At 46.1% G+C, this 25786-nt stretch overlaps 1 protein-coding gene across 5 annotated transcripts in view; it reads right to left on the bottom strand.

Annotated features, from left to right (window-relative positions):
- The window catches only part of SLC7A1 (solute carrier family 7 member 1), a 57766-nt gene that overhangs the window by 16094 nt on the left and 15886 nt on the right, over positions 1 to 25786 (bottom strand). For 3 of the 5 annotated variants that reach the window (XR_009744164.1, XM_061457584.1, XM_061457582.1), the window contains exons 2-12: positions 24308 to 24691; positions 22402 to 22560; positions 19999 to 20173; positions 17782 to 17906; positions 15421 to 15643; positions 14476 to 14615; positions 13068 to 13170; positions 11135 to 11346; positions 10614 to 10762; positions 8174 to 8282; positions 7374 to 7475 (exon numbers count right to left, since the gene is read on the bottom strand). Coding sequence is in view for 4 of the 5 variants with exons in the window: in XM_061457584.1 (XP_061313568.1) it covers positions 7374 to 7475; positions 8174 to 8282; positions 10614 to 10762; positions 11135 to 11346; positions 13068 to 13170; positions 14476 to 14615; positions 15421 to 15643; positions 17782 to 17906; positions 19999 to 20173; positions 22402 to 22560; positions 24308 to 24677 (1867 nt within the window). In the remaining variant the exon portion in view is untranslated. Of the gene's footprint in view, positions 1 to 5358; positions 7476 to 8173; positions 8283 to 10613; positions 10763 to 11134; positions 11347 to 13067; positions 13171 to 14475; positions 14616 to 15420; positions 15644 to 17781; positions 17907 to 19998; positions 20174 to 22401; positions 22561 to 24307; positions 24692 to 25786 lie in introns of those variants that run through there. The other 2 variants (XM_061457581.1, XM_061457583.1) reach the window with 2 other exon arrangements.

Below are 25786 nucleotides of genomic sequence, written 5' to 3'. Positions count from 1 at the left end.
GCTGGGGGCATGGAGAGCTTTGGGATAGCTCTGTTCTCCTGTGGGAATGTGCCATTTGGTCCCATTCAAATGGCACCTCAAATAGCTGAGGGCATGGACAGGACTAAGTGATGCCCAGCGGCAAAGGCTTGTGGTGGTGATAGGCAGGGGGAGGAAAACTATCAAGTGCAAAATCAGGTATTTTATGTCTCTGCACTGATGGTGGTTGTGTCCCATGGACACGCTGAGGAGCCTCTGTACAGTTTCCCATGCAGCAAGAGTTTTGTGGTCCCATTTACTATGTGGCTAATGATGACAGGAAGAGTTTGTATAATTTCAGTTATGATGTACAGATAAGTGTAATATATTCCTGATAATAAATACATGCGCCAGCACACATATGGGCTGACGCATATGAACCAGCATGTCCTGTAGCATTTCCTGTATGTCTGTGCACACAGAAACTGGATTAGAAGTGAAACCCCATCGAAGGTTACCCCAGTACAGTAAAGATTGAAGCTAGAAAACCACATAAGCCTCCTGACAGCAGGGGGGCTTGGTTGAGTTACCCAACTATGGATAACAGGCTATAAATTAGATCAAAAATCCCATTAATTCCTTTTCTAAGGGTGCTTCCTGTGCAGCTGGGGCTCCTGGGTGACCAGGGGTTGTTCCCTGCAGTGTTTTTATTAAGGTGTCATGCTTCAGCATGTGGTAAGGAGAACATTTCCGCCCATGGCTCAGACACGGCAGCAAACACGTACTCTCATAATGTGCCAGTCTGCTGCTGTTGCAACACACCCTCCCCTTGCCCTGCCCTTCCACTGAGAGCACAGAGTTCCTCAGGCTTTGCCACAAGGATTAAAGAGTCAGGGCACACCCCACCTCGGGAATGTGCCTGGTAACATCCTCCTGGAAAGTCTTTCACCAGGCCCCTGGCTCAATTGGCACAGAGGAAGCTATAGGAAGGACAAAGACTGAGGGCAGAAGGAAAGCAGGGCTCCTGGAGCCACCAACTCATTTACAGCAGGGCACACAAGCAGGATGCAAACGAAGGATGAGGTGATGGCAGGGAGCAGACAAGACTTCTTCCTGGTTGTCAGTGTTGTCCTGCAGATCCTATCCTGGAAAACCCCATAGAAAAGAGCAGAACTCTTCATTCATTACACAGCCCCAAGTTCCCGAGACAACTGACCTTTGCAATGCCAACGAAGTTCACACCACCTGGGTAAATTTTAGGCTAACTCTGCAGGTTTGGGAAGTCCCACCTAATACCTGAATTGGTACCAGAAGACAGAAGAGACTCGCCTCAGTGTCAGCAGCAACAAGCTGCTCAGCTCTGAGCATCCACCCCAGCCTGCAGCAAGTCCCCCACACCACGTATTGTCCCACCTGCCTCAGCAAATCTGAGTCAGGGCAGAGTTAACACGAGCAGCTTCCAGAGCAAGTGCCCTCCTGCAGAGACTGGGTCAGCCAGCAAGAAGTTGGAACTAGCTGCAAAACAGGCAGGCTTACAAAGGAGGGCAAACAATAGACATCACTTATCTGGATACTGAGAAATATGTTTTAATGCTGTACCACAGAATTACAAGTGAACTTCCGAATTCCAAAAGCATCATTCAGGGGAGAAGTTATTTACAGTGTTGCCAGGATAAAAAGTAGCCGCACACCCGCGCTGTGCTCTGGGGCAAGGTTCACATTGTAAAACTTAAGGCCTTAATCGCTACATGAACGTGGTAAAAACCAAAACAAACCCAAAACCTCCAACCCAAACAAAGATTAAAAAAAATAAAAAACAGACCTGTTTGCAGAACAAGCATTAAAACTATTTATTATGCCCATAAGAAATTCTGAGAAATCATTAGGAAAATAGACCATCAGACAACAGAAAGGTATTTACATTTTGCTTAATAATTAAAAAATAAATATATACAGACTCTTCCATGGCTTCAGTCAGTAACAACCCCTTTGCTGACATATGTGCCCCAAACTCACACTAGGTTTGCCAGCACACTACCTCGGGGCTGACAGCAGCTCCTCCTGCTCCCTGTGCCCAGCACTGCTGGAAGGCACAACTGTGCTGCAAGAGAACCAACCCTTTGCTTCCCACTGCTGTCTCAAGTCCACGAGTCACTCTGCTGAAGCCAAAGCCCCACATGGCATAGAGAGGAAGAGGCGTCTCTCGCTGGCCTCAGAGGAACCCCACGTCTTGGAGCGCGAGCCAGGAGAAAAACCCTGAGAGAAACCGAGGTCTGGCTCTTGCTGGCAGAGACGTTCCAGGATCATCTGTTTTCCAGCTGGGTGTCAGACACCCCACAGGACCCCACTGCAACTGTAACACAGCGTAAGGCAGTCTGGGGAGTCTATGGGGCAGGCTTTGCTGCTGGAGCGGGAAATGGGTGACACACCACAAGCTGAGCAGCAGCAGGCAGAGCAACCGGCAGCACTGACAAGGCAGCTTTGCTTTCAGCTCAATTCTGGGATGCTGGAATGCTGGCATCCCAAATCAGGCTGATGGACCTGCGGAAAGGCGAGGTGGCTATGAGGAGTAACTCATGATGCACTGTGTACACAGATATCTAGCCTTAAAGAAGTGCAACTTTTTAATGAGGAAGAAACAGAACCTGCCTGTAAAGTTGGGCCCAGTGGATGTCATAAGGTTGTTCAAGGGTTTAAAAAGAGAGAGGCTTTTCTCCCAGAGGCAAGAGGCTTCCTTTGAAAGGGGAGGGTGTTGAGCTGCATGCAGGGGAGAGACTGCAGGGGAGCCTGCTAAATGAAAATTGGCACCACTCCTGCTCCTCCTCTCCAAAGCAAGCCCCTCAAGCCTGCCAGACCTGCACATCATCGTTTATTCATTTGGGCAGATGACAGCAATGTTCAGTGTACATGGCTTTTGGGGGTGGGGAGAGAGAGAATTTAAGAAATCCCACTGGAATTCATTAGTATATAAAATGCAATCACCAAAGCAGCATATTTTACAAATATAAACATAATATCCTACCATATTGCTTTCTGGTCTCTGACTTAGTAGGAATGGGGGCAGCATGCAGTGACAGGCACCCTCTGTACACTATGAATAGGAGTTTGTTTTCATTTGGGATAGACGAAGGGTGAGTGTTCACAGTAAGCACTGCCAGTTAAAACTTTACGCTTCTAAAACCTGGCAATAAACAGCAACACGTGGCAGTGCTTTCACCAGTATGGTCCCCTGCAGCCCCCTTACCCTACTGCAACCAAGCACGAATGGCTCCAAACTGCAGCAGTTTGCCTGCAGCACACCCTGGTCCCTGCCATGCTCAGATGGGGTTGGTGGGCAGGGGTCAGCCCTGTACCCCCTCCTGCTGACAGATATCTGACTGACAACCAGCACAGGCACTCGCAGCACGGACCAGGAGCAAACTCCACCCTGATGGATGGCAAAAGGTCAAACTGAAGCTGAAACCCAGACAGTAATGATTTTTAGTGACCAAAGAAAGCAGTAAGCAAATAAGCAAAAGCTACCAATTTTTGCACAAACAATTCATTTGGGAGGGATGGGGGAAAAGCTGTTTTGGCAGCAGTTTTCATGGAGAAAGGCTGGCTGTCTACACACCCAGATTTGCTGTTTGACTGGAAGTTGCAGCCTAGGTGCTGCCTGCCTCAATCCATTGTGAGCTGGCCATCAGCAGGACCTTCCAACAGCTCACCTGGAGGGCTCCTCTCTACCAAGCAGACTGGGAGCAACTAAATACACTGAAACAAGGTCAGTCCTTCAGGCCAGAGCCTCCTCCAAAAGATCAGGCAGGCCATTTTTACTATGTCTCTCAGCTTTGGCAAAACCAGATCTATTCTCATGGCAAGCAAACGTATTGCTTCTCTATTCCCACCCCTTCATACAGCAAAATGCTCCGCATCTGCACAAAACATTCCTATAAAAAAATAACTGCATTATTTACAAAGAAAATCTCGAATGAAAGCATATTGTCCACAACAGCAAGGTTATAGCAGCAGTTGTGTGTCTTCAAGAGACACCTGGCTTGATCTATGTTACATACAGACATCAGCAGAGAGGTAAAAAAAAATACAATAATAAAACCACACCCATTCAGAAAGTCCTTGATGTTGTCCTAGAAGGAGGCAGTCAAATTTGCCTTTCAGCTTATGAAACATACAAGCAAGGGATGGATGCAGCCAGGAGGGGATGGGGCAGGGGTATGCAGATCTAATTCTCCGCTTCCTCACTGGTCCACCTCCCACGTCAAGTCATGTGAAGAGGAGGCCAGGATATTCCCAGGTACAGCTGGACACAGGGGAAGCAGGTAGACAAGAGAGCCAGGGAGACACCTACGCTTCCTTGTCACTCTGCAGGGCTGCAGGCTACCTCTATGTGCTTGTATCTGGTGAGTAGCAACAAAGAGCCAGAGAGACGGCAGCACCAACCACAAGGGAACTGATGGGTTGAACACACCAAGATGGAACAGTGGGAGATGGGACTAAGGCTCCTCACCTCCATTAGCTTTGGGTCTGATACAGGTAATAGCACATTTAAATACTGTATCTGCTGACACAGAAGTCTTTAAATTTCTCAGAGAAAAGGCAACTGATGAAAAATGACCCCATCAGGTCTTTCCCTTCTACATACTGCTATTATATGCCACAAAAGCTGAAATTAAGTTATGGAATATAAATACGAAACCAGACCCCTAGGCAGGTAACAAAAATAAGTTAATATTAACAACAAAATATTAATATTAAGAAAAAGTTTACATACAGCAAGAAATCTGCATATTCTTAAATCATTTTCTTTGGAGACAACACTTCCAGTCAGAATTCACCCCCATATGGTCACTTCTGAATGTCTTAATTGCTCAGAAGTTTGTACCCAAGGTAGGGAAAAATATCCTTGCATTTTTGGTAAAACAGGAAACTTTGCTCCCCTCCGAGTTTTCATCTTCTTTCCCTCCCACCACATCTTCAGTGCTTTTTGGAAGGCTATGGACTGTATCGACCTTGCCTGTATTTAAATAAAACAGACTTCAACCAAGTGGCTTTTCATTTCTGTATTATTCTCTCCCTGCTTGAGTAAGACTTTGTACTTGCTGGAGGAGCAAAGGCTTGGCAGATGGTCAAGACCCAGGGACTGAAGCTGGCCCTGACTTCATTTTGTAGAGGAAACTGCACTCAAAACGCATCCTGGAAGGCAGTGAACACAATGCCTTCACTCACCCCAGTTCCAACCCTGGCAATAAGAGGTCCCCAGTATACTAGAAGGAACCTAAAATTAAAACTCCTTAGTGTAGACAGGGTATCAAGTGTCTCTTGGAGACCTGTGAGAGACCACGGTCCAGCCGTGTAACCCAGGAGATGGTCTGTTTCCCCTTTCTGCTGTACGAAGTTAAGTCATGCAGGGATCTGTTCTTCAGTTCTCCAACTGAACAACAGGGACAAGAGCCTGGCCTTTTGTCAGCAACAGCCATGCTGACAAACAGATTTAAAGACTGTCCAGTGTTCAGAGACAGCAGTGTGGAGGACAGACACCTAGGAAAGCATCCAGTCAGGTTAGGAGAGGTGATTTGGGATGATGTATCACTGAAAGTGTTTGAAGTTACGTTGGATGGGGCTTTGAGCCACCTGATCTAGTCAAAATGTTCCTGGCCATAGAAGGGAAGCTGGAACAGACAGTCTTCAGAGGTCCCTTCCAACCTAAACCATTCTATGATTTGTTTTTCAATACAAGCTGAAGTGTGAATTGAGAGTCACAGACTGGTTTGGACTAGAAAGGTCTGTAAGATCATCTAGTTCCAACCCCCTGCCACGGGCAGGGACACCCTGTCCAGCCTGGCCTTGAACAATGCCAGGTATGGGGCAGCCACAACTTTCTTGAGCAGCCTATTCCAGTGCCTCATCACTCTCACAGTAAAGAATTTCTTCCTTATATCCAACCTTAATCTCCCTCCCCTGTTCGTTTGAATTTAAATCAGTGATACAACAAGGGGCAATGCCCATCTTACTTACGCTTTAACAAAACTTTTTTTTTGGGTACTGAATCTGGCTTGGGAAAGCCATGATGCAGAAAATTAAGGAAATGTTTCATCTTACAGCAAAACCAAGGCATTGTCAACCAAACACAGACCCTGGTCTGAACTCTCATTTCCCACCTTTCCCAACAGCTCAGCTCTGGAGATGATCTCCAGCCACAAAGGGAAAGCTCTTCTCAGCAAGTTGTACCCTAGAGCTTAGCAGTGTTTTCTAGGCTGCATACTCTACCAGGACCAAGGAGCCCCTGCGCACCCTCACAGCCCTCCCCTGGGCAGGGGGCAGACACCAGGTATTGCTCATGGAAGAAGTTCAAGCCACCGAGGATCCTCCCATGCTTCCCCTTCTCAGGAGGGAAACATGCTCCACCTGCCAATGCCAAATCAAAGTCTCACCGTCAAATCCTTTGCTAATGCCACCTGGCCAGCACATAAAACTGCTGCAAGGAGAGGAAAACAGGGTTGTGCTTGTTACCAGAGCTGGGCTCCCTTCTACTAGCCACCCCACCACTGCAGCCACAGCGCTGGTGATTTCCGAGGCGAAGAAGTAAGAGAGCTCTTTGGAGACACCCGCTCTTTTCAAGCCATTCAAGTTCTTGCACTACATAGTTTTATACGGAAAGCTGGCAATCCCTCTGCTGAGCATATAAGCAGAAACATCTGTTGGCACTCCCTGCATGCTGACAAGTGACCATTCACCCAACAAGCAGCAACTGAAAACCCTCCCAGCAATTCACAGCAGCAATGTGCCTTAAAGCATACGAGTATGCAGTTAAGAAAAAGTTAAATACACAAAAACTATGAGATCTGATACTCTGAAGAATGCAAGTCCTGCAGGTGCTTTCTTAATCAGGTGAAAGCCAGTGTTTGGAGAGAACCTTTTCTTGTGCGTACACGTGGGGTACAGCTCACATCAGGTGAAGGACGGATCTGCTCTAAACCTGACAGTAGCACTGCAAAATCAGGTAGAGTATCTGTGGGGAGGTAATTCCTGGGGCTACTGAAAGAAAGACCTTGGTGAGGCCTGGTTTCATAGCAGCATTTAAGGTTAAGTGGCACACAGAAGCAGTTTTCTTTCTACACACTGGGAAAAAAATAAAACGCAGAAGAAGGAGGAAGGGAAGCATAGCCCCAGATTAGCTGAGAGTGCTCCCAGGAGTATGCCAGAGGTGTGGCTTTTTTCCTTGTGATCCCTTTTAACTGGGCTACTAAGCAGACTGCGCAAGCTGCAGCAACAGGGCTGGGGAGTCCCGCATTATGCTTCCTTATTCCTGCATCACTGATTAACCAGACATAACCTGGTTCAGGACCCCCACTTGCAAAGCTTCCTTCACTGCAGCCATTCCCCAGTTGCCCATAGCCAAACATGCAGTCATTTACAGCTCTCTGAGCCAGCATCCGTGTTTCTCTCCGCATCTGCTGAGGCAGCATAGGTGGCTTCCACACTGTGCCATATTCCGTAAGTAAAGTAGATGATAAAACCTGTGGAAGCCAAGGGGAGAGGGCACCGTTAGCTCTGCAAGGTAACAGAACCACACTCACTACAATACAGGCTGCACCAGGGGCAACTTCAGTCAACCTCATGGCTGGCTTCTAGTGGACAGCCACTATCTCCCTTTGGGAAAAAAGCCATTAACACAGGCACCAGTCTTTAAAAGACCATCTATCCCAGCTCCAAAAGGGGGCCCAATTAGAAAAATCTCTTATGTTTTCCAGTGAGTCCATTCTGCCCAGAGCTTTCTTTCTCCATTTATGTACCTACAGCATCCATCCCACCAGCACTGATTTTTCCATCATAGTAAATACCCTGGGTGTTTCAGGCCTTCTCCACATGTCTACTGGGAGCATCCTGGGATGCAGCTCAGCTCCTTCAGCTCCAGAAGCACAAAGCCCACCACCTGGACTGCAGTACAAGGCCAGCCAACAATAAACGCTCTGTGGTTTCTTGTTGGCAGTAAGACCCATAAGATGGTTCATGGGTTGTCCTTTTATCCTCACAAAGGCTTCAAGACACTTGAATTTAAAACAAGCTTGAGGCACGCTGCCTAAATGCCTTCAGTTGAGTCATCAAGTTTGCCCAAGGATGGTGAGAGTGCAGAATCCCTCCCTAGAATGCTACAAGGAATTTATGATTAACAAAATCTAGTAATGTTGAACACAGAGTTTTTTCTCTAACTCACCTATGAGCATCCAAACTGCAAACCGGATCCATGTGCCAAGGTCTAGCTGCATCATGAGGTAAACATTCACAAAAATACTCACAACAGGAAGAAGGGGCAAAAGAGGTACCTGAAAAAGAAAAGAGGGATGGTATTACATCCACAGGGATGAATAATAGGCAGGCAAGAATACTGGATCCATTGTAAACAGGAAGTGATTACTGTTACCAACTCTTCATCTGCCAGATATGAGAAAAGGCAAGGTTAGACAAAACCAGAGGACATCAGTCTGCCGTGGGAGAGGGACGTGAACAACGCTGTTCACCTGTTGTAAGAATGTCCTTGTTTTGTGGTCTGGAAGGAGGCAAGAGGGAAATTTTAGCAGCAATGCTAAATATTTGTGGGGGGAAGGAAAGAAGAGGAAAACCAAGGACTTCATCATGACAGGCACCACTTAAGACCAGGAGAAGAAGGTAAGGAGAATGTCTGAGGAACTTCATCCAGCAGGTGCCACAGTAATTAAGCAATGTAATGCAAATAATCCCAGAGCAGAAGAAAACCAGCAAATATTGCAGCTATACTAGGAATGCTTTAGTGATCTGAGAATCAAAGAAGAATAAACAATAAAGTCAAATTATAACAACAGAAAGCTTTGTGAACATGGTGAAACTGAAAAAAAAAGTAAACTTCACTCCTAAGGAAAAAGGAGCTTTACAAGAAGAAAGAGGTTTAAGTGTTGCAGTAGCTTTCTTAAGCATCACAAAAAAAGCCCCCAGCAAAAGAGCAAGAAACATTTACGGTGAGTATCTGTTCACATCATTAGAGAAAGGGGATGGGCACACAAATTAGAAAGCAGAGAGTATTTTTCTAAACCAGGCTTTGTCACGTCAGGAGGGACAAGTGAGATTTCCCTCAGTGGGTAAATTATATATCCAGAGACTGCTGAAGTGCTCTCTGAACCATTAATAGGCATCTCAGAGCTCCTGGTAGACCTGTAATGTCTCTACAGAGTGGAGAAGGGAGACAAATTACCTATTAAAAAGAAATACACAAAAACAACTGGGAAATAAACCAGGCAGCCTTGGATTCCCAGAGAGACTTTAGAGAAAAGTCCCTTGACAGTCAGGTTGTAAATGTCTAAAGCACCACAAGGAGATATGAAACAGTTACTACAGATTTAGAAGTGACAGGTCTCATTCCCTCCCACCCCCCCCACCCCCACCCCAAGAGGGTAGTGGCTGAGGGGAAGAGAAGGAGGTAAAATACCTGGAGCGTAAGGCAAAGAGATCTCCTTAGAAGTGAGTTCAGAAAATAGTCTAGATGACAGTTCCTAAATTTTCTGCTCCTGGACATTTCTGTTTCTACTTCTGGGACCATAATCACAAAATGAGCTGCAAACACTACTCTGGGCAATGCTGGCTGGATTAAATGATTAAAATCAGAGAATTAACTGAAAAACTGTAATTGAAGAGCAGTCGAAATGAGAGCAGTTTGGAGGATGGCATTAGAATACAAAACTAACTAAATAAATTAGGGAAATAACCTGAAATCAACGACAAAATATGACTTGCAGGATTATAATAGTAAAAAAGCCCCCAAACTTCCCAGTGTTTAATACAGAAAGGATGGTGTGCTTGGAAAGGCAGGAAAATGACAGAGTTCCTCATACTTAAGAGTGTTCAACAAAGAATGGACACCCCTTAATCTCCCTGGGGACTAAACAGGATATGAAAGTGCACTTTCTCACAGCCTTTTAGCAAGTACCCCTTTGATACTCACACAAAACTTTCTTCTTGGTTTCTCTTTCCCTCTGTATCCATGATCTGACATGGCCCTTCAAATCATCCCTTTTTCTTCTGATCTCTGTCTCTTCCATATTCTATAACCATCTGCTTTCAAAAGCACTGTCCTGCCCTTCCCTTCTGGACACATCTCTGCACCAAATTCTACCCTCCCAGCTTGTTCTGGACTTCAGCACCATTTTACGTTTCTTTTCAAGTCCTCTATTGTCACCTCTGATCTGACCCAAGGCTTCCCCTCCTGATTGCCTCCTCCAACCTCCCAGCTAACCCCTTCAGTCCATCTTTCTGTGCCAAATCTGCTTCTGCTCACAGGGCACTGCTGGGTACTAGGCTTGCCACAATGCTACTTCTGCTACACTTGCATGTTGCAGCAAAGCATCTATGCTAACCTCTTGAGGTTAGACTCCAAGAGGAAACCACACTCAGAGGCTTAGCTTGGCTCTGGTAAGACATCCTTTTTTGCAAGGAGCACAGACTACAAAAAATTACAGACAAAATAGCTGGAGAGCTCAAACCATCAGCTCTATGGACAGCACTGCACATCATGCCTATATTCTCTGCATGTCCACTTGGCCAGGACCTCTCTTGTGAAACAGGTCAACATGTACTTCCTCCTCCCATCACCTCCCACCTCTAGCTACACCTCCCAGGACACTCACCTTAAAGGAGAGCTTGGTTTTGCTTTCAGGCTGTTTCCATATAACAAAGCTGACAAAAAGAACAAGGATGGCAGCAATAATCCATATAGTCTTTATCAGAACACTTGGCTCAAGAGCAGTCAAGATACAGCTACCCACAATAAGGAAACCTGTAAACGGACATCAAAGCATACAGATTCTTTTTTTTAGAAACAGAAAAACAACAACAAACAAACAACCAATCCCAAAACCAAGAAAACCAAAACCACAAGTGAGGAAAGCAGAGTCTGAAAGCTCAGCAAACAAAACAGCAACATATGAAAAGACTAACTGTAAGAGATATGCCCTTCTCCCTATATACCCACCCCCCTCATCTCTGGATTTCTTTTCAAGTCATAAATTTAATCTGTAGATATTCAGTTATTTTGGCCGTTACAAGAGCTTATCAAAACCAGGGCAAGGAAGTGAGCTTTCCTGCCACAGTGAGTACAAGGATCTATCAGCTGGCTCACTGCCCCCAAGCTGCACTGCCCAGTGCTTACCAATGATGAAGGTTGAGATGTTCACCACCGAGCCAGAGAATTTGGAAGGGTCCGAATTTGGGGGACACAATATGGCTTTGAGGGAACACTTCTCCTCCTCCTCTGGCAGAAATCCAGCCTGAGACTCAGTGGTGCTCACAGACTCATTGTTATCTGTCTCCTCTGTTGTCCTAGCCATCTGGTATGCCAAATTAGGCTGCTCTGGCTGATACCTAGGAAAAGGGAAATGAAACAAAGAGCATATTGGTTTGGCACAGGGTACTACAGATAGTCATGGCTATGCCTCAAATCACTCTAATACCAGAATAGGCCCACAGAAGGTCTACACCCTTCTGTTTCAGGGGGGAAATTCTCAGAATAACGCAGTCATGACGTAAGCAAACATGGTCTGCTATTATCACCTACAGCTTGGTTGTAGTCAGTGTTTTAAACTGGACAGTGTTCTCTTCCACAAACCCTATTGACTGTGTGGCCAAAACACGATCAAGTAATAGTGAGGACTAGAGAAGGAAGCAGCAGAGGGACTGGCAGACAGCTGTAACCAGGCTGTTGTGTTATCTGTGGCAGTTCAGCTCTTGTGTTTTGGCATGGAGGCGGCTAAACTAACAGCTCAGCAGATTATCACACCCAGCAACTGCTGATCGTGGTGACATTCCTTGTGTCCCGTCCTTCTCCATCCCAGTGTCTTCTGCTAGCTTATCTGCTGCCACGTAGGGAAGGAAGAGGTGAAGAAAGAATAGACAGCACCTCACTCAACAGGGCCCTGACAAAAAAACACGTGGAACCATAAAGAAAAAACCCACTCTTCCAGCCTCAGCTCTCTTTTATAGAAGGTTTTCTCGTGAATCTCCTGCACAAGCATGACTAAAGGAAAGGGCCATTTCGAAAGACACCTTAAAATCACTTCTGTGGGAATGTGTTTGCAACGAGGGCATTTGTGAAACACAGTAAATTGGGAAATGCAGTGAAATCCTTGGGTCCAGCCACAGCAGGGTAAAAAAAGGAAACAACTCAGCTGCTACTTCATTAGGCAGCCAATGGGGCAGCCAAATCAGCTGCCCAGGCCACTACAGGACAGCCTGTTAGCTCTGCTAATCTGCAATGGGGAAAATGCTACACTACACAGCAGCTTGCAAAAGCAAATTAAGAAGCCATTTCCAGCTCTAGGGAGAAGAGGGAGCTGGGAAGTCAGAGGAAAAGTAAGATGGACAAGGAATTTTCAGCAAGGATTTTCAAGGGGCAGAGAGGACAGCACAAGCACACAGCAACCGTATTACAGTACAGTGTTGGCCCTTCACCTGCTGCAAGATAGTTCTTAGTTCAATGCATTTGCTGTGAGCTTGTAAAAAGCCTCCACCTGACTCTGAATGAGTCATGGAACACATAAAGGCATTTTCAGTAACGTGATCTTCAAGTACAGTCATCATGGGTAGAGTACTACATAGAGTAGTCGTCTGTGAGATGCCAAGCAATGAAGATACTCAATTTTCAGCTTAGGCTAGGGAAGCTGTGAGAGCTCAGCACTTCTAAAAGCCATTCACTAGGGTAATGATCCTGCAAACACATACTCATCCTTTTTGCTGCTGTTAGACTTTATCTTGAATCCTCTTCCAAAAGTAAGACAACCTAAAGCTGTATCACCATTGGGAAGGAGTGGTGACAATGAAGGCATCCAGGACCACCCATATCTCACGCCCACCCACTGGCATTCAGGGCTGACCACAGCAGGAGCAGCATGGACTAAGCATTCAGATGACCCCCTTGCAGATCCAAATAGCACAATCTCTCATCAGCTTAAAGAAACAAATTCTTCACATGCTTGAAGCTATAAATGTTCTTGGTTTTACTGGGCCTATGGAAACCATGAAGGCATCTGATCGCTGTGAGGATTTCTGTCTGTGTGGTACAAGAGAGGTGATTTCTACATCCATACCTTAGTACCAACACGCAGGCTGCCACCAAGGAGTAAGCCAGGAGGGTCCCAATGGACATGAGATCCACAAGATCTTTCAAGTCAAAGAGAAAGGCCATTACAGCTGTAAGAGGAGAGGAAGGTGAGAGAGGGAAGAAAAATCAGTTAACACAGCAGAATATGTGCACCACAGGAGCATTAATGACAACACAGCACACATGTGACTCCTGCTCCGTGCTTAGCTTGAGCTGAGGAGAGGCACAACTTCGCACATGAACACCCTGAGACTTGCAGGGATGCAGCACAGCCTCACTAGCTGGAACCAGAGGAACCATTTGCTACAATAAATGCCAGCCTGTTTGTCTCATATGTGTATGATTGCCCAACTACCAACAATAAGCAGGTGTTTAAGCCACAGACTTGTTGCTGGAGTCCCCTGGCATAGCCGCAGCACCCCTAATGCAACAGTTATCTCCTGGAAGTAGCTAGAGGACAGGCAGCACCTTGCTCCAGTGTCTCAGCTCAGCTGGGGCAAAACTAGGCTTGTACATGCAATGGGAACAAGCATCAAGGAGGGAATCTTGAGGTACCATGACTATTATGGAATTTCCAGACAAAGGCATAGACTACCATCCCTCAAGGATTACCTTACGGCGCTTACACACCTTTAGCAGGCAACCCCCGGTTGTACAGAACTTTGTATAAAGGCCTTCAGAAGGAGAAACAAGTGAGCAGAGGACAGACAGCACAGTCAGACACAGAGGTGACACCACCAGTCATACGAGCTCAGAGCTCACGATGGCAGTCTAGCAGCACTCCCCTCCAAAGGTGGCAAGTTCTTGTATCAATGTCTAATCCTGCATTTGCAGGCATCGTAAGGAAGCTGCAAGAAGAGGGTAAGCTGCTCATCCTTGCCATCTGGGAGGTTTAATTCCCATATTCCTGAGGGCTGGGAGAGGGAAGAACAGAACGGCTGCCAGCTGAGACTAACTGATTAACAAATACCAGTGCCACTGGGACCATCTGCCTGTCTCCGGCTGCTCTGGCATCTTCTGCCGAGCTGCTACCCACAGGCAGTGCAGTGTCTTCAACCATGCCAGGCCAGCAGCCACAAGGATGCTGGGCACCCCGACTGCCATGTTGCAGGGGGTTAATTATTTTTAAGGCCAGCAGAGCACCCAGGGAGCAGATAACAGCAATTCTTGGCATGAGATGGGATGGCAACAATAAGCTCTGAGAAAGAGGGACAGCTATTCATGCTCACCCAGCCCCTCCAGTGCATGCCCTGGAAACCCAGGACACTCTCTGGGATGTCATGCTGTGCAATACATCCAACTAATAAGTGGGATAGAGTCAGGTGGACCTAAACTGCTCCTGTGAAGAGCTTATGTGCCCTTTCCACACATTTGCACAAGTCTTTGGACATTACCTGCAATGATTCCTGAAGTCACTGTTGCAATTATTGGAGTTTTTCTTTTCTCATTGACTTTAGCCAAAAATTTAAAAAGAAGTCCATCTTCTGCCATAGCATAAATTATTCGAGGCATTGGAAACATGGAGCCAAGGAGACTAAGGACAAAGAAAGGGGAAATGATCTACTTATATCATCACCTCCTGAGGAGCACAGGCACACAAATGAAAGCAAGTTTATGGCAGTACAGATATAGAACAGGTGGCTTTCCTTCACTTAAGCTTCTTCTTCAAGGGCTCCCCCTGCACTGTTACTGATAGCTAGCAACTGAGGTGCAGCTCTAAGAATCTGGATACTTAAACAAGCCATGGGGAATGAAAACAGCCTGGCTTTCAGGTAGCAAAAAAGCTGTAACTTCTGTGAGCCTCTGTGAGCTGCTTACCTAACTGAATATGTCTAAATTTATCTGAAACAATAGCTTCCAGAGCGCAGAACATGACATATCTGCCTCCAGCCCGCCCTGCCACCCATCCAGATAGCTGTCCCGCAGACAAACTGGATGTGGTGAGCTCCATACACTCCAGAAGATGCACCTTTCACTACCTGACACAAGCCTGCTCTCTACTCAGCAGGCCAGGATGTCTTGCAGACAAACCGTGATTGCACTGTGGAGTTGCCTCCATGACTTAGTCACTCTATCCATATTTATATTCCAGAGATGCACCTGCTGGGTCTGCTTCTCAGGTGGGAGTTTCTGAAGTGATACTGGTCACGTGCAACTCTGAAATCACAGGGTGAAATCCTGGTCCTTTTGAAGTCAATAGGTCCGAATTTCATCCCTGGTTTTGGCTCTCTTGATGCAGCAGAGCACAGTGAAGGCAAAACCCTGACATGCCCCATTTTTTAAAGGAGCTGGAGATACATGTTTGCCTTGATAGATGCACAAAGAAACAGCAGTCTCACCTCGTAGATAGCGCACACAAAGAACCAACAGCCACAGCATAATTGGCTCCATCCCAACCCACATATTTAAAGGCATTGGGTAAAGGGCTATTGGTATCCAGCTGGTAGTAAGGCATCATGAGCGTCAGGGCAGCTGACACGCCAAAATAAGCCACAAAGCAGATGAGCAGAGATGCCACAATGCCAATAGGAATGGCCTTCTGAGGGTTTTTTACCTCCTCACCTAGAAGAAAGAAATATAAACATCAACTAAACAATGAGCAAGAACTTTTTCCCAGCCTAAGGCATGCTGACCAGGGCTTTCAAGGCTTCACAGGCAACGAGGTGTTGTTTTGACTGTGCCACTGCTGATGGCCTGCCCCAACCACTAGGCAAACCAGCCTGTTTGCTCCTACTTCTGCTGCTCCTGTCACTCCTTCTGACAAGTATTTGTGGAGACCTTGTAAACTCAGGCCCAGAAACAATCTGGATTAAAAACAGTCCTTTCCCCAAAAAGGATTATTTTTACCTCCAATTAATCCTGCTATTCCACTGATAGTGCAGTCCCAAGTATTCAAGGATCACAAATGATGGGACAGGAAATTACTGTAGGGCAAATCTATGGGTGACCATTTCAGTCAGCATCTCCACCAGAACTGCTAAACAGGGAACACAACACTATAGGTGTCCAGTTCAAGAGAGAGGCAGACTTTGCACAGCACCTGGAAATCACACAGATCCTTGAAAAACCCTCTTAAAAAAGGACTTCCTTTACTTTTTTAAGGAAGATTTTTTGCCAACTAGGCTGGGATGAATGTTTTTTAAAAAATATCAAAATTCAGGCACTGGTTAATTGAGTCTTCCCTGTTCAACAGAGCCGCCCTTCTCTGAAAGCAAGAACTCCTCAGGTTTGGCTTTTCGGGATGAAAAACCACTAAGCAGAGACCCATACACCTAGAAGTCAAAGGCAAAATGAATGTGTTTCTTCTCCAAGGAGAGGCTCTAGGGCTGGCTGGAGTAATGGAATCAGCACTTCTCAAGCTCCTTGGAGTAAGAGGCAGCACCGCTTTATCTGTCTTTGTGATAATCTCTTCCTCTCTCTGCTCCAGCTTCGAAGCAAGTCAGTTCATGACAAATGGGAAATTAAGGATAATCCTTCCTTTCTGCAGGGAACTGAGATTCTTCTTAGCCAGGAAAAATAAGACAATGCTGATGACTTCTCTCTCAGAAAGAGAGCCTTTGGACATAAAAACTCCTAACTTTGAGGCACAGCTTTAGGCTGCAGATGACTCTGCAGAGGCTCCCTCTTTCTCTGGCTCTTTAAATACTCCAAGCCAGCAGAGCTTCTCCACCTGAACGCACTGAAAAACCCTACTCAAGAATAACCTGTCGATTAAAGCACCACTTGGAGTTAGAGATTCAAACTTCACCAGTTACAGAAGGCATGTGAACCTGAGCCTTCCCTGTTTTCCTAACTGATAATGTTTTCTGTTTCTGGTCAGTGTCACCAGTGACCACTGTCCTGGGTTCAGCAGTAGCAGTCATGTTTCTTCTTCTTGGTAGCTGGTGCAGTGCTGTGTTTTGACTTTCGTCCTGGGAACAGAACTGATAGAGATGTTTTGGTTTGGCCAAGGACTTTGTGAGGCTCATGCTCTGCCAGGGAGGAGGGGAAGCCGGGAGGAAGCAGAGACAGGACACCTGACCCAAGCTAGCCAAAGAGGTATTCCATACCACAGCACGTCATGCCCAGGATGTAACTGGGAGTTAGCCGGAAGGGCTGGGAGACTGCAGGGTTGGAGGAGGTATCGGTCGGTGCTTGGTCGGGCTGGGGGGCGAGTGATCGGTCGGCTGGTGCTGAGGTGTTGTATTCTCTTCCCTTGTTATTTCCTTTATCATTATTATCATTGGTGGTAGCAGTAGTGATCTGTGTTATACCTTAGTTACTAAACTGTTCTTATCTCAACCCGTGGGAGTTGCATTCTTTTCGATTCTCCTCTCCGTCCCTCCGAGAGCAGGGGGAGGGCAAGAAAGGGGGGGGGGAAGTGAGCGAACGAATTACCTGACTGGGTTTAAACCACGACAACCACCCATGAGATTGGAGCCTGCAGGCATAGGAGGGAGAAAGCTCATTTTGTGTATTACATGGTCTAGCTGCCTGCCAGAGCAGCTGAAAGTCAACACTCAGGCACCCAGGGACTTGGACACACTCAGCTCTTTGACTATTAGGAACAGCTGAGCCAAAAGTCTATTTTGGGCTGAGGTTCAGAGGGATGATGAAAGCAATACCCTGAATTACTCATTACCTGTGCTGTGCAACATTACTGAAAGCCAACCTACCACCAACCAGGTTCAAAACTGGAATGAAGACACCTTCCCTCTTACCTGTAGTGGCAATACAGTCAAATCCCACGAAAGCATAAAAACATGTGGCTGCCCCTGAGAGGACTCCTTTCAATCCATAGGGCATAAACCCTCCAACACCGTAGAGCTTTTCCTCCTGTGTTTGACTAAAAGGCATGGCACTGAGTTAGAAGTCATCCTGTCTAGGTGGGAGTAACAAAACTACTCATATATCTCATAACAAAATGTAAAGCCGAGCTTAAGAAGAACACACTCTCCCTTTCATATGCTTGCATACAAATACCATGCAAAATACTACAGCCCTACACAGGGCTGAGCTTGGGACTGGCCTGCAACAGCCTGGGGGATGCATGGAATAAAAATGCTTCATGGTTTGTTCCTACCACCTATTTTGGGGGCTGGGTAAAAATAGCTAAGACAAGGAGAAAACAGCATACATATTAAAATTCCTCTCCTAATATCATTGCATGTGTGTAATACACTCATTTAAACATAAGCTTTTGACAAAGCACAACATGCAATTCTGAAAGCTAAAGACTGAGAAACATGTAAACCATGCCCTTTTCACCTAGGATGGACCCAGACAATGCGTAGGTAAGTAAATATCAGAGATCAACACAGGGTATTGTGACTGTCTAGAATGTGCACAATTCTCCACTCTTAACCTCAGAATTCCCTGTGCCAAGTTTGTACCACATGCTGGTGACACTGAGGGAAGAGAGAAGCCTACATCCCTGATGCTTTGCTGAGCCTCAAAGTTCAATAAAGTCAACAGGCAAACACATATTGGTCCCAGCGCACTCTGGATCAGGACCCCAGATCCATGTGCCTGTGCTGAGTCATGTATAACGTACCCTCCAGTTCAAGTACTTATGTCACTTTTTCAGGGAAAAGCCCTCATAAAGTGAATTAAGGCAACTAACGTAAATCCCAAATCTGCAAGTCTTATCAGGTGTAAGCATCTGAACTCTCCCATAGAAGCTCCACTGAGACTTAGATGTAAACTGACCTGTTACTTGCAGAAGCAGCACAACCCAAATGTGGATTACTCCAGAAATAATGATAAAGTAAAGTAAGCCCCAGACAGGTTTCACAAAAATAGTAAGTGCTGCAGGTCAAAGAGCTACTGTTACACTTTGAAGCTACTGCACTAATTGCTCCTTGCATGGGAATAGCAGAGAAGAAAGAGAGACCTGTCCTATAGAAGCCTGTTCAGCAGGTTGAATTTTGCAGAGAGGTTCAATAAGCAGCCTGCACACAAGCTAAATTTGACCAATGCAACATTTATAAATGTCTTCAGTTTTTGCTAAGCTGTGCTTCCTTGCAGGCCAGGATAAAGGGTTTAGATACTGAGCCAGGACTGAGTTAATGTATGTGGAGATATTTAAAAGCCCTCATTCTGTGTTGTACAGTCTCAAGAAAAAAATGAACAGCCTTGTATCTCTGGCAACCCTTGAAGGATCCTTATAAGAAGACAGGATTTTGGCCAAGTAGCAAAATACCATTAAATTGGATTTGTGATATGATTTCTGCAACTCATTAAAATAATCTGCAACTTGCCCTTCAGGCTGTACATGAGGAAGAAATTCCTTACAAGGAGGATGATGAAACACTGGCACAGATTGCACAGGGAGGTGGTGGATGTGCCAACCCTGGAGACATTCAAGGCCAGACTGGATGTGGTTCTGGGCAGCCTGATCTAGTTGAAGATGTCCCTGCTCACTGCAGGGGGGTTGGCCTAGATGATCTTTGAAGGCCTCTTCCAACACAAACTATTCTTTGATTCTGTGATATTATGATTTTACTGGAGCATCTGGAACAAGGTCTCCAAAAGGTCTAACAATGCCTCAAGGATACTCCCCCAGTGTCCAAAGAAACTACAGAGCTACACCCAGTCATGGCTTCACTGAGGCACCAGGAAAGCCTGGTGTAGCCTTGGGTAAGAAGTTGTCTAAAAACCTTTTTCTCTCAAATTTGGATGCTGTATTTGTCATGAGGCTGGAAATGTCAGTCCTGCAGCAGGGCCCACATTGACACAGCCTATCTCCCAATTTCAGCCCATCAGCACAGATTGCTTTCAGCAAACATACCCACTGAAGCCAGCTTTGCTTCCAAGGCATTTGGCAAAGGAGGGAGCATCCCATTCACCAGTTTTCTAAATCACTCCACAAACTCCCCTATAAAGTTGCATTTGTAAACCTATCAATTTCAGAGCTGAGAACAAATGATCCAACCTACTTGTCTCCGTAAGTGCCATGGCTGGTGTTGTAAATGTCCTGTTCAGTCAGCTGCCAGTTTTTAATAGACCCTTTCACGAAGCCTGAGACCATGACGAAGCCAAGAACAAGGATGTTGATGCAGGTGAACACTTTGTTCACCAGGGCAGATTCCTTCACGCCAAAAATTAAAAGCCCTGGGGAAAAAATGGCATAAGCAGTCAGGTATTTCACTACCAGCAGGCACTGGGGACTTGAAGAGATAGCTCAGAGCTGTTCCTGCTGTGCTCTGCCCAGCTTACCACACCTCATTTCTCCACAAAGCCAAGTAGTTCAGGTATGTCAGGATTAACTCACTCAGAAGCAGGACAAGGCCTTCAGCCCTGACATTACTACTGTGGGATTAACACACCTTCCCACCCACCATGCCTATGTAGCACATCCCCCTGGTAAAGTGCTTTGCAAACAGCTAAGCTGTTTCCAGTGCTTTCAGTGCCAGTGCTAGTCACCTCATGGCACCATGCTGTGCCAGCTAGCCACAGCCTCAGCTCCACCCAGAGACCAGGTGGAAGCAACCCAGATGGTTTTTCGTGAAAGAACATTATAGTTAAGGTCTTGGCCAAATGCACAAGTTATGAACAATGTTCACTTTCCCTAGAAGCAGGGGAAACTATGGGCAGGGACTGAAGCCATGAGGACAGCTACTACTAGTGCTGAAGATACAGCAGAAGGTGGCATCTTGGGAACCTTGCTCCCACTCCAATCAATCAGCAGGAGCTTTGTCAGTGAGTTCAGCAAGAGCAGGATTTCAGCTTGTGATCTTAAGAGCATCCATGCGAAGAAAAGCACGTTTACAGGCTTTGATAACCAGCAACTCACTGACGCACAGGTTGGCTTCTCACAACAAGCAGCTCTGGTAACTTGTGTTTGCTCTTCAGGTGTCTGATTTTTGAGAACCCAAGCTTTTAAGCCAAATCTAAGAAGGTGGCTGAGGAAGAAGGTAAAAAAAAAAAAATCACACTGGCCTGAGGGAGAAGAGAAGCACAATAGGGTGTCCTTACTGCTACTCCAGCAGGCACTTCAAGGGGAAGCATCCTGTGCACTCACCTTTCCTTCTTTTCAAATAGGAAATAAGCTGAGACAGGCACATCAGAGAAGAGTTTGACTGAACTGTGTACCTGGCCCAGGAAAACTTTTAAAGCACCTTGTACAAATCTGAAGTTCAGGACAGTGCAAACAGAAATAAACTTGTAGTGCTTATTACTGGGACTAAAGCTTATTCAGCAGCTTTTGTAGAAAAGAACGGTTTGCATTTATTAAAATCCAGGGAATTTCCACAATGCAGAGGAATAAAGCCACTGTCAATCTGTATAATTTTATGCCTAGGTAGTGCTAAAGTGAGGAGTCCTAAATTTTGTAAATAGTATCTGAGGTGAAAGACCAGATTCTAACTTGAGACCAAAGCAATTCCTACTATATACAAATGAACAAAGAGGAAAATCTCTCCAATTCAGATGTAGCCCTGAAAACAGAGGGCTGCTATTGACTTCAGTAGTCCTTGATATAGTCCTAGATCCAAATGCAAACCCAGATGTCAAAGCGTCCCATGCTTATGAAGCCTGTTCCTGTGAGCCCACCTGTGAGATGCTCATCTTGATCAGGGTGGGAAATACTGGGATAACCTTGTGGGGGTGACACCGCAGCTTTTGTGCTCTGGAAACCACAGGGGGTACATGAGAAGCATAATTTCTTAACTTTGCCTAAATTCGGCTTTGCAAGATCCAGTTGGAACAGAGGTACTAGTTCAGAAGGATTTTCATTTTAAAATTTTCCAAAACTTTCAAATTCTGACCAAAGCCTTGGCACATTTTAGAGGAAAAAAGGGGACCTGTGTGTTTGTCACACATTTATTTCTCTAGAATCTTGCATTCAATGCTGCAAACTGAAGCCTATACATATTTCAAAAAGAACCCAAACCAAAAGAGTAGTATGAGATGGTTACTGAGTCCCATCCCCCCCCCCCTACTTTCCTAGCTCTGCAAATTGGCAGATTATCAAATGGGGAATAAGGTTCCTTAAATGAATTCTTGTGTAATAGGATTTGTGGAGGGAAGGATTAAACTTCCATACCTGACTGAGGATAACAAGTCATCTTTTCTTTTCTTCCTTATATAAAATTTGATTGAAGGTTTTAAAAGTGGCTCAAAAAATATTGAGAATGCTCCCTTCTAATTAAAAACCTTGTAAACAGGCTATGCCTTGTGTTAACTCCACAGCAACTATATAGGTCAATCCAAAACATGTACCAAAGAAAAAGTCTTCAATGTGTTGTTCAAAATAAATGAGGACTCTATGCGAAGTCCAAAAGCAAACAACGAAATGACAGAGGAAGATCAAAGACTCACAGACCCCTGTGAGGTTTTACCTGTTAGGATGGTGATTATCACCACGGCAAAGATGTCTGGGTATTCTGCCAGCACTCCAGGAGCATCCATCTTCATGTATCTTTTGCAAAACTCTTCAATGTGCTGGCCTATGATCTCATCAAACGTCGCACTCCAGGCTCTGGCCACACTCGAGGTTCCTGCCAGAGGACAGAAAGGATGCAGATCCCCCTTTGTGGTTGGCACACGTTCCAAACTGGGGTCACCTCGCAAGGCTTTTTGCCATGGGGGGCCCCAAAGCAACCTTGCATGTGCTTCCTAGCTGCTGGGAGCAACCTTTCCTCTGCAGATCCAGCCCACAGCCTGTATTCAGGCCTGGCATCTGCCTTGGTGGTAAAACACACAGGTGATGGGTCTCATGCTCAGCTGACAAGATAAAAAGAATCCTTACAGTTTGGCTTCTTAGTAAACCCCAACTTTGCCTTTGCTACTGCCTAGACTGACCTTTTCCTTACACCCCCAGCACCCTGAATTTCCCCCGGGCCTGGTAATTTCTGTCACTAGAGAGGTTCAACTGTCACACTGGCAAAAGGCCCTGGCAGCCCTGGGCACTCTGGATCAGGACCCCAGATGCCTGTCCTTGCAGCTCAGGCAGAGGGACCTTGCAGAAGCCAGCTGGCCTCCAGAAGCACGACACTGGAGCACCAGAGTGTGGATCACAACACTCAAGCTCTACAAGCTCTGCACTCCAGCAGGTCTGCTCCAGCCTCCAGAGCTAGAGCTTCCAAGTGGGATAAAGATGTAATTTACAGGTTAGCTGAGTGTAAGTCAGCCCACTGCAGGACAGTGGTGATGATCCCAGCAAGCAGTACAACTGCCTGCAGCAACTGCTTAGACTTACCCCTCCAGGGCTGCTGTTTGCTGTGGTTCCTGAGAGCACCAAACCACGCACAGCTTGCAAGGGTGAGGACTGAACCTGGGGTCTCAGGATGACCAAGACTGGGACATTGTCTGGGCCAGAAGAGTCATTTCAGAGAACTGAAATAGTAACAACGAAGAGCTACCACCAGACAGTGACAGCACTGTGTAAAATAAGTAGGTTTGGGTAATAGCCAACTTCTCCCTCTTCTGCGTGAAAGTAGCTATGGTTACTCCCGAAGTCTAATACATTACACTATATATAACAGCATCTAATTGCAGGATATAATTACTACTGTATGTAACTACCTAGTTAAAAAAAGAGGTTGGTTTGGTTTTGTTTGCAGAGCAATTCCTCAGAGGACGCAGTCAGGGGCCACCTTATATCTAGAACAGTTTGTCCTGACACACTCACCTGCGGGCAGGTGCTCAGGTCTCAACTCCAGCACAGGCAATCACGTCAGACAGTCTCTGCGCTCAGCTACAGCTACAGCCTCTATAGTAGTGGTAGGCAATGCCTGCAGCAAAGCTGGGAACACTCTCCACCCTAATCCAGCTTTGCAACAGTGGGAAAACAAGCTGCAGAACAGACTCTTCTGTTCATACAAAGTGCACAGTGTGAATTCTTTTAAAGAGGTGGGACATCAGAGCCATCAATTTTATCTTGAAAAACTCCACAAGTTACGGTAGACAGACTATTTCTTTAGTGCTGTTTGGGTTTGGGTTTTGTTTTTTTTTTTCTTTTGTCCTGGCTCTAATATTTCATGTCCTAGGACAGGAACAATGAGCTCCTGCACATATTACATCAGATGCCAGTTCCTTGGATGCCAGTTCTATGTAACTGTAAGCTCTTTATCCCGAACACTCTGTAACCAACAGCCTTGAGGGAGTGAAGGGAATCTGACATTTTTCCAACATAGCAGACACCAGGATAAGAGTAACACAGGCACCCAAAGAAGGCTGATCTTACAAACTATGCTGCCATCCTGGACAAAAGCTAAGGCCTCACAGCACACCCATTGTACTTACCAATAACATAGGAGAGGATTAAATTCCACCCTGTGACGAAGGCCCACAGCTCGCCCACGGTCACGTAGCTGTACAGATAAGCTGATCCCGTCTTAGGAACCCGAGCACCAAATTCTCCATAGCAGAGTCCAGCCAGCACTGAAGCCAAGGCAGCAATCAAGAAGGAGATAACAATGGCAGGTCCCGCATTTTCCCGTGCCACGGCTCCAGCCAGTACATAGACACCTGCACCCAAAGTGCTGCCTACACCCAGAGCCACTAAGTCAAACGTGTTGAGGCATCGCGAGAGCCGACTGTCTTCTCGAGTGCAGTCCACGTTTTTCCGGCGAAGAAGCTGGTTACCAAAATTGATGATTTTCTGACACTCCATCTTTGTGTCTGGGCCTGCAAGAAAGATGCTGCCATCATTACCTGGACCAGAACACCACAAAACAGCATCACTGCACAGGTACACTGCTACAGCCCTGCTCCATTTCAACAAATGAAGCTTCCCAAGTTCCACATTTTTACATGGCAAAATGTTTTCTTTGGTTTTTCACCTAGGCTTAGCACAGAGAATTAAAACAGACAAAACCAAAGTGTTTTCTGCTTCCTGCTCCCTGTCACACTGCAAAGCCTGTGCGATCCCAGGAAAGACACAGCACTCCACCCCAGCTCCTACCCTGCTCCACTACCACCCAGTCCACAGACAAGTGGGCAAGCCAAGAACACAAATCCCATCTTCTGGATTTCAGAGCAACTCTCTTGGACTGGAATGTATAAAGAAGTAGAAAGAGAGAGATGTACTTTTAAAAAGAGACATACATTTTTTAAGTCTCAGGGTGAACGAAGTATTACATCCCAGAATAAGGCATCACATGTGCTACTACTGTCCCTGGAACACAACACAACCACATACTGCAGTCAGTGACACCAGCTGCCGTCAAACAGACCTGCTAGGACATTTCCCCTCCTCAAGCTGCAGCCACAGGCAGTAGCATAGGCTGCTGTGGCCTCCAACTATGCAGGCTGAAACAGGTATCATTCAGGAAAACAGACACACAGAATCGAGTTTTAACTCTGTTACACCAAGCAAAGGCTCAAGCAACAACTGAAGGGAGAGCACAGCAGGGCTCCCTGAACAACCCTGTCCCACCCAGAACAGCACCGCTGCAGGGTCCCACTTCAGGAACTGCACTATTCCTGTGCACGGACCCGCTGGCATGGCCAAGCAACAATGTGCACCGGCATCAGCACACATGCAGTTCATATGCAGCTCACCTGCTTGGGACTTTATGATGCAATTAGCAGCAGGAAAAGCAAATCCCTCTGTGTGGAGGGATCCCTTAAGAAATCCTTCTGGAGTCTCTCTTCCCATGAGACACGTATCTTGCAGTGCTACACCAAGGGAAGGTTTTGTTATGTAACTCATCAAGCCTACAAACTGGACCATCTGCACAGGTAGATGCAGACAGTAACAGCACCTGTTAAAAGCTACAG

This window comes from Pezoporus flaviventris, unplaced genomic scaffold (assembly GCF_033815535.1).
Source record: "Pezoporus flaviventris isolate CSIRO_AGI_PZ_B2104156 unplaced genomic scaffold, CSIRO_AGI_Pfla_v1 ptg000025l, whole genome shotgun sequence".
Lineage (NCBI taxonomy): Eukaryota > Metazoa > Chordata > Aves > Psittaciformes > Psittacidae > Pezoporus > Pezoporus flaviventris.
This window is presented reverse-complemented; position numbering and strand designations above follow the sequence as displayed.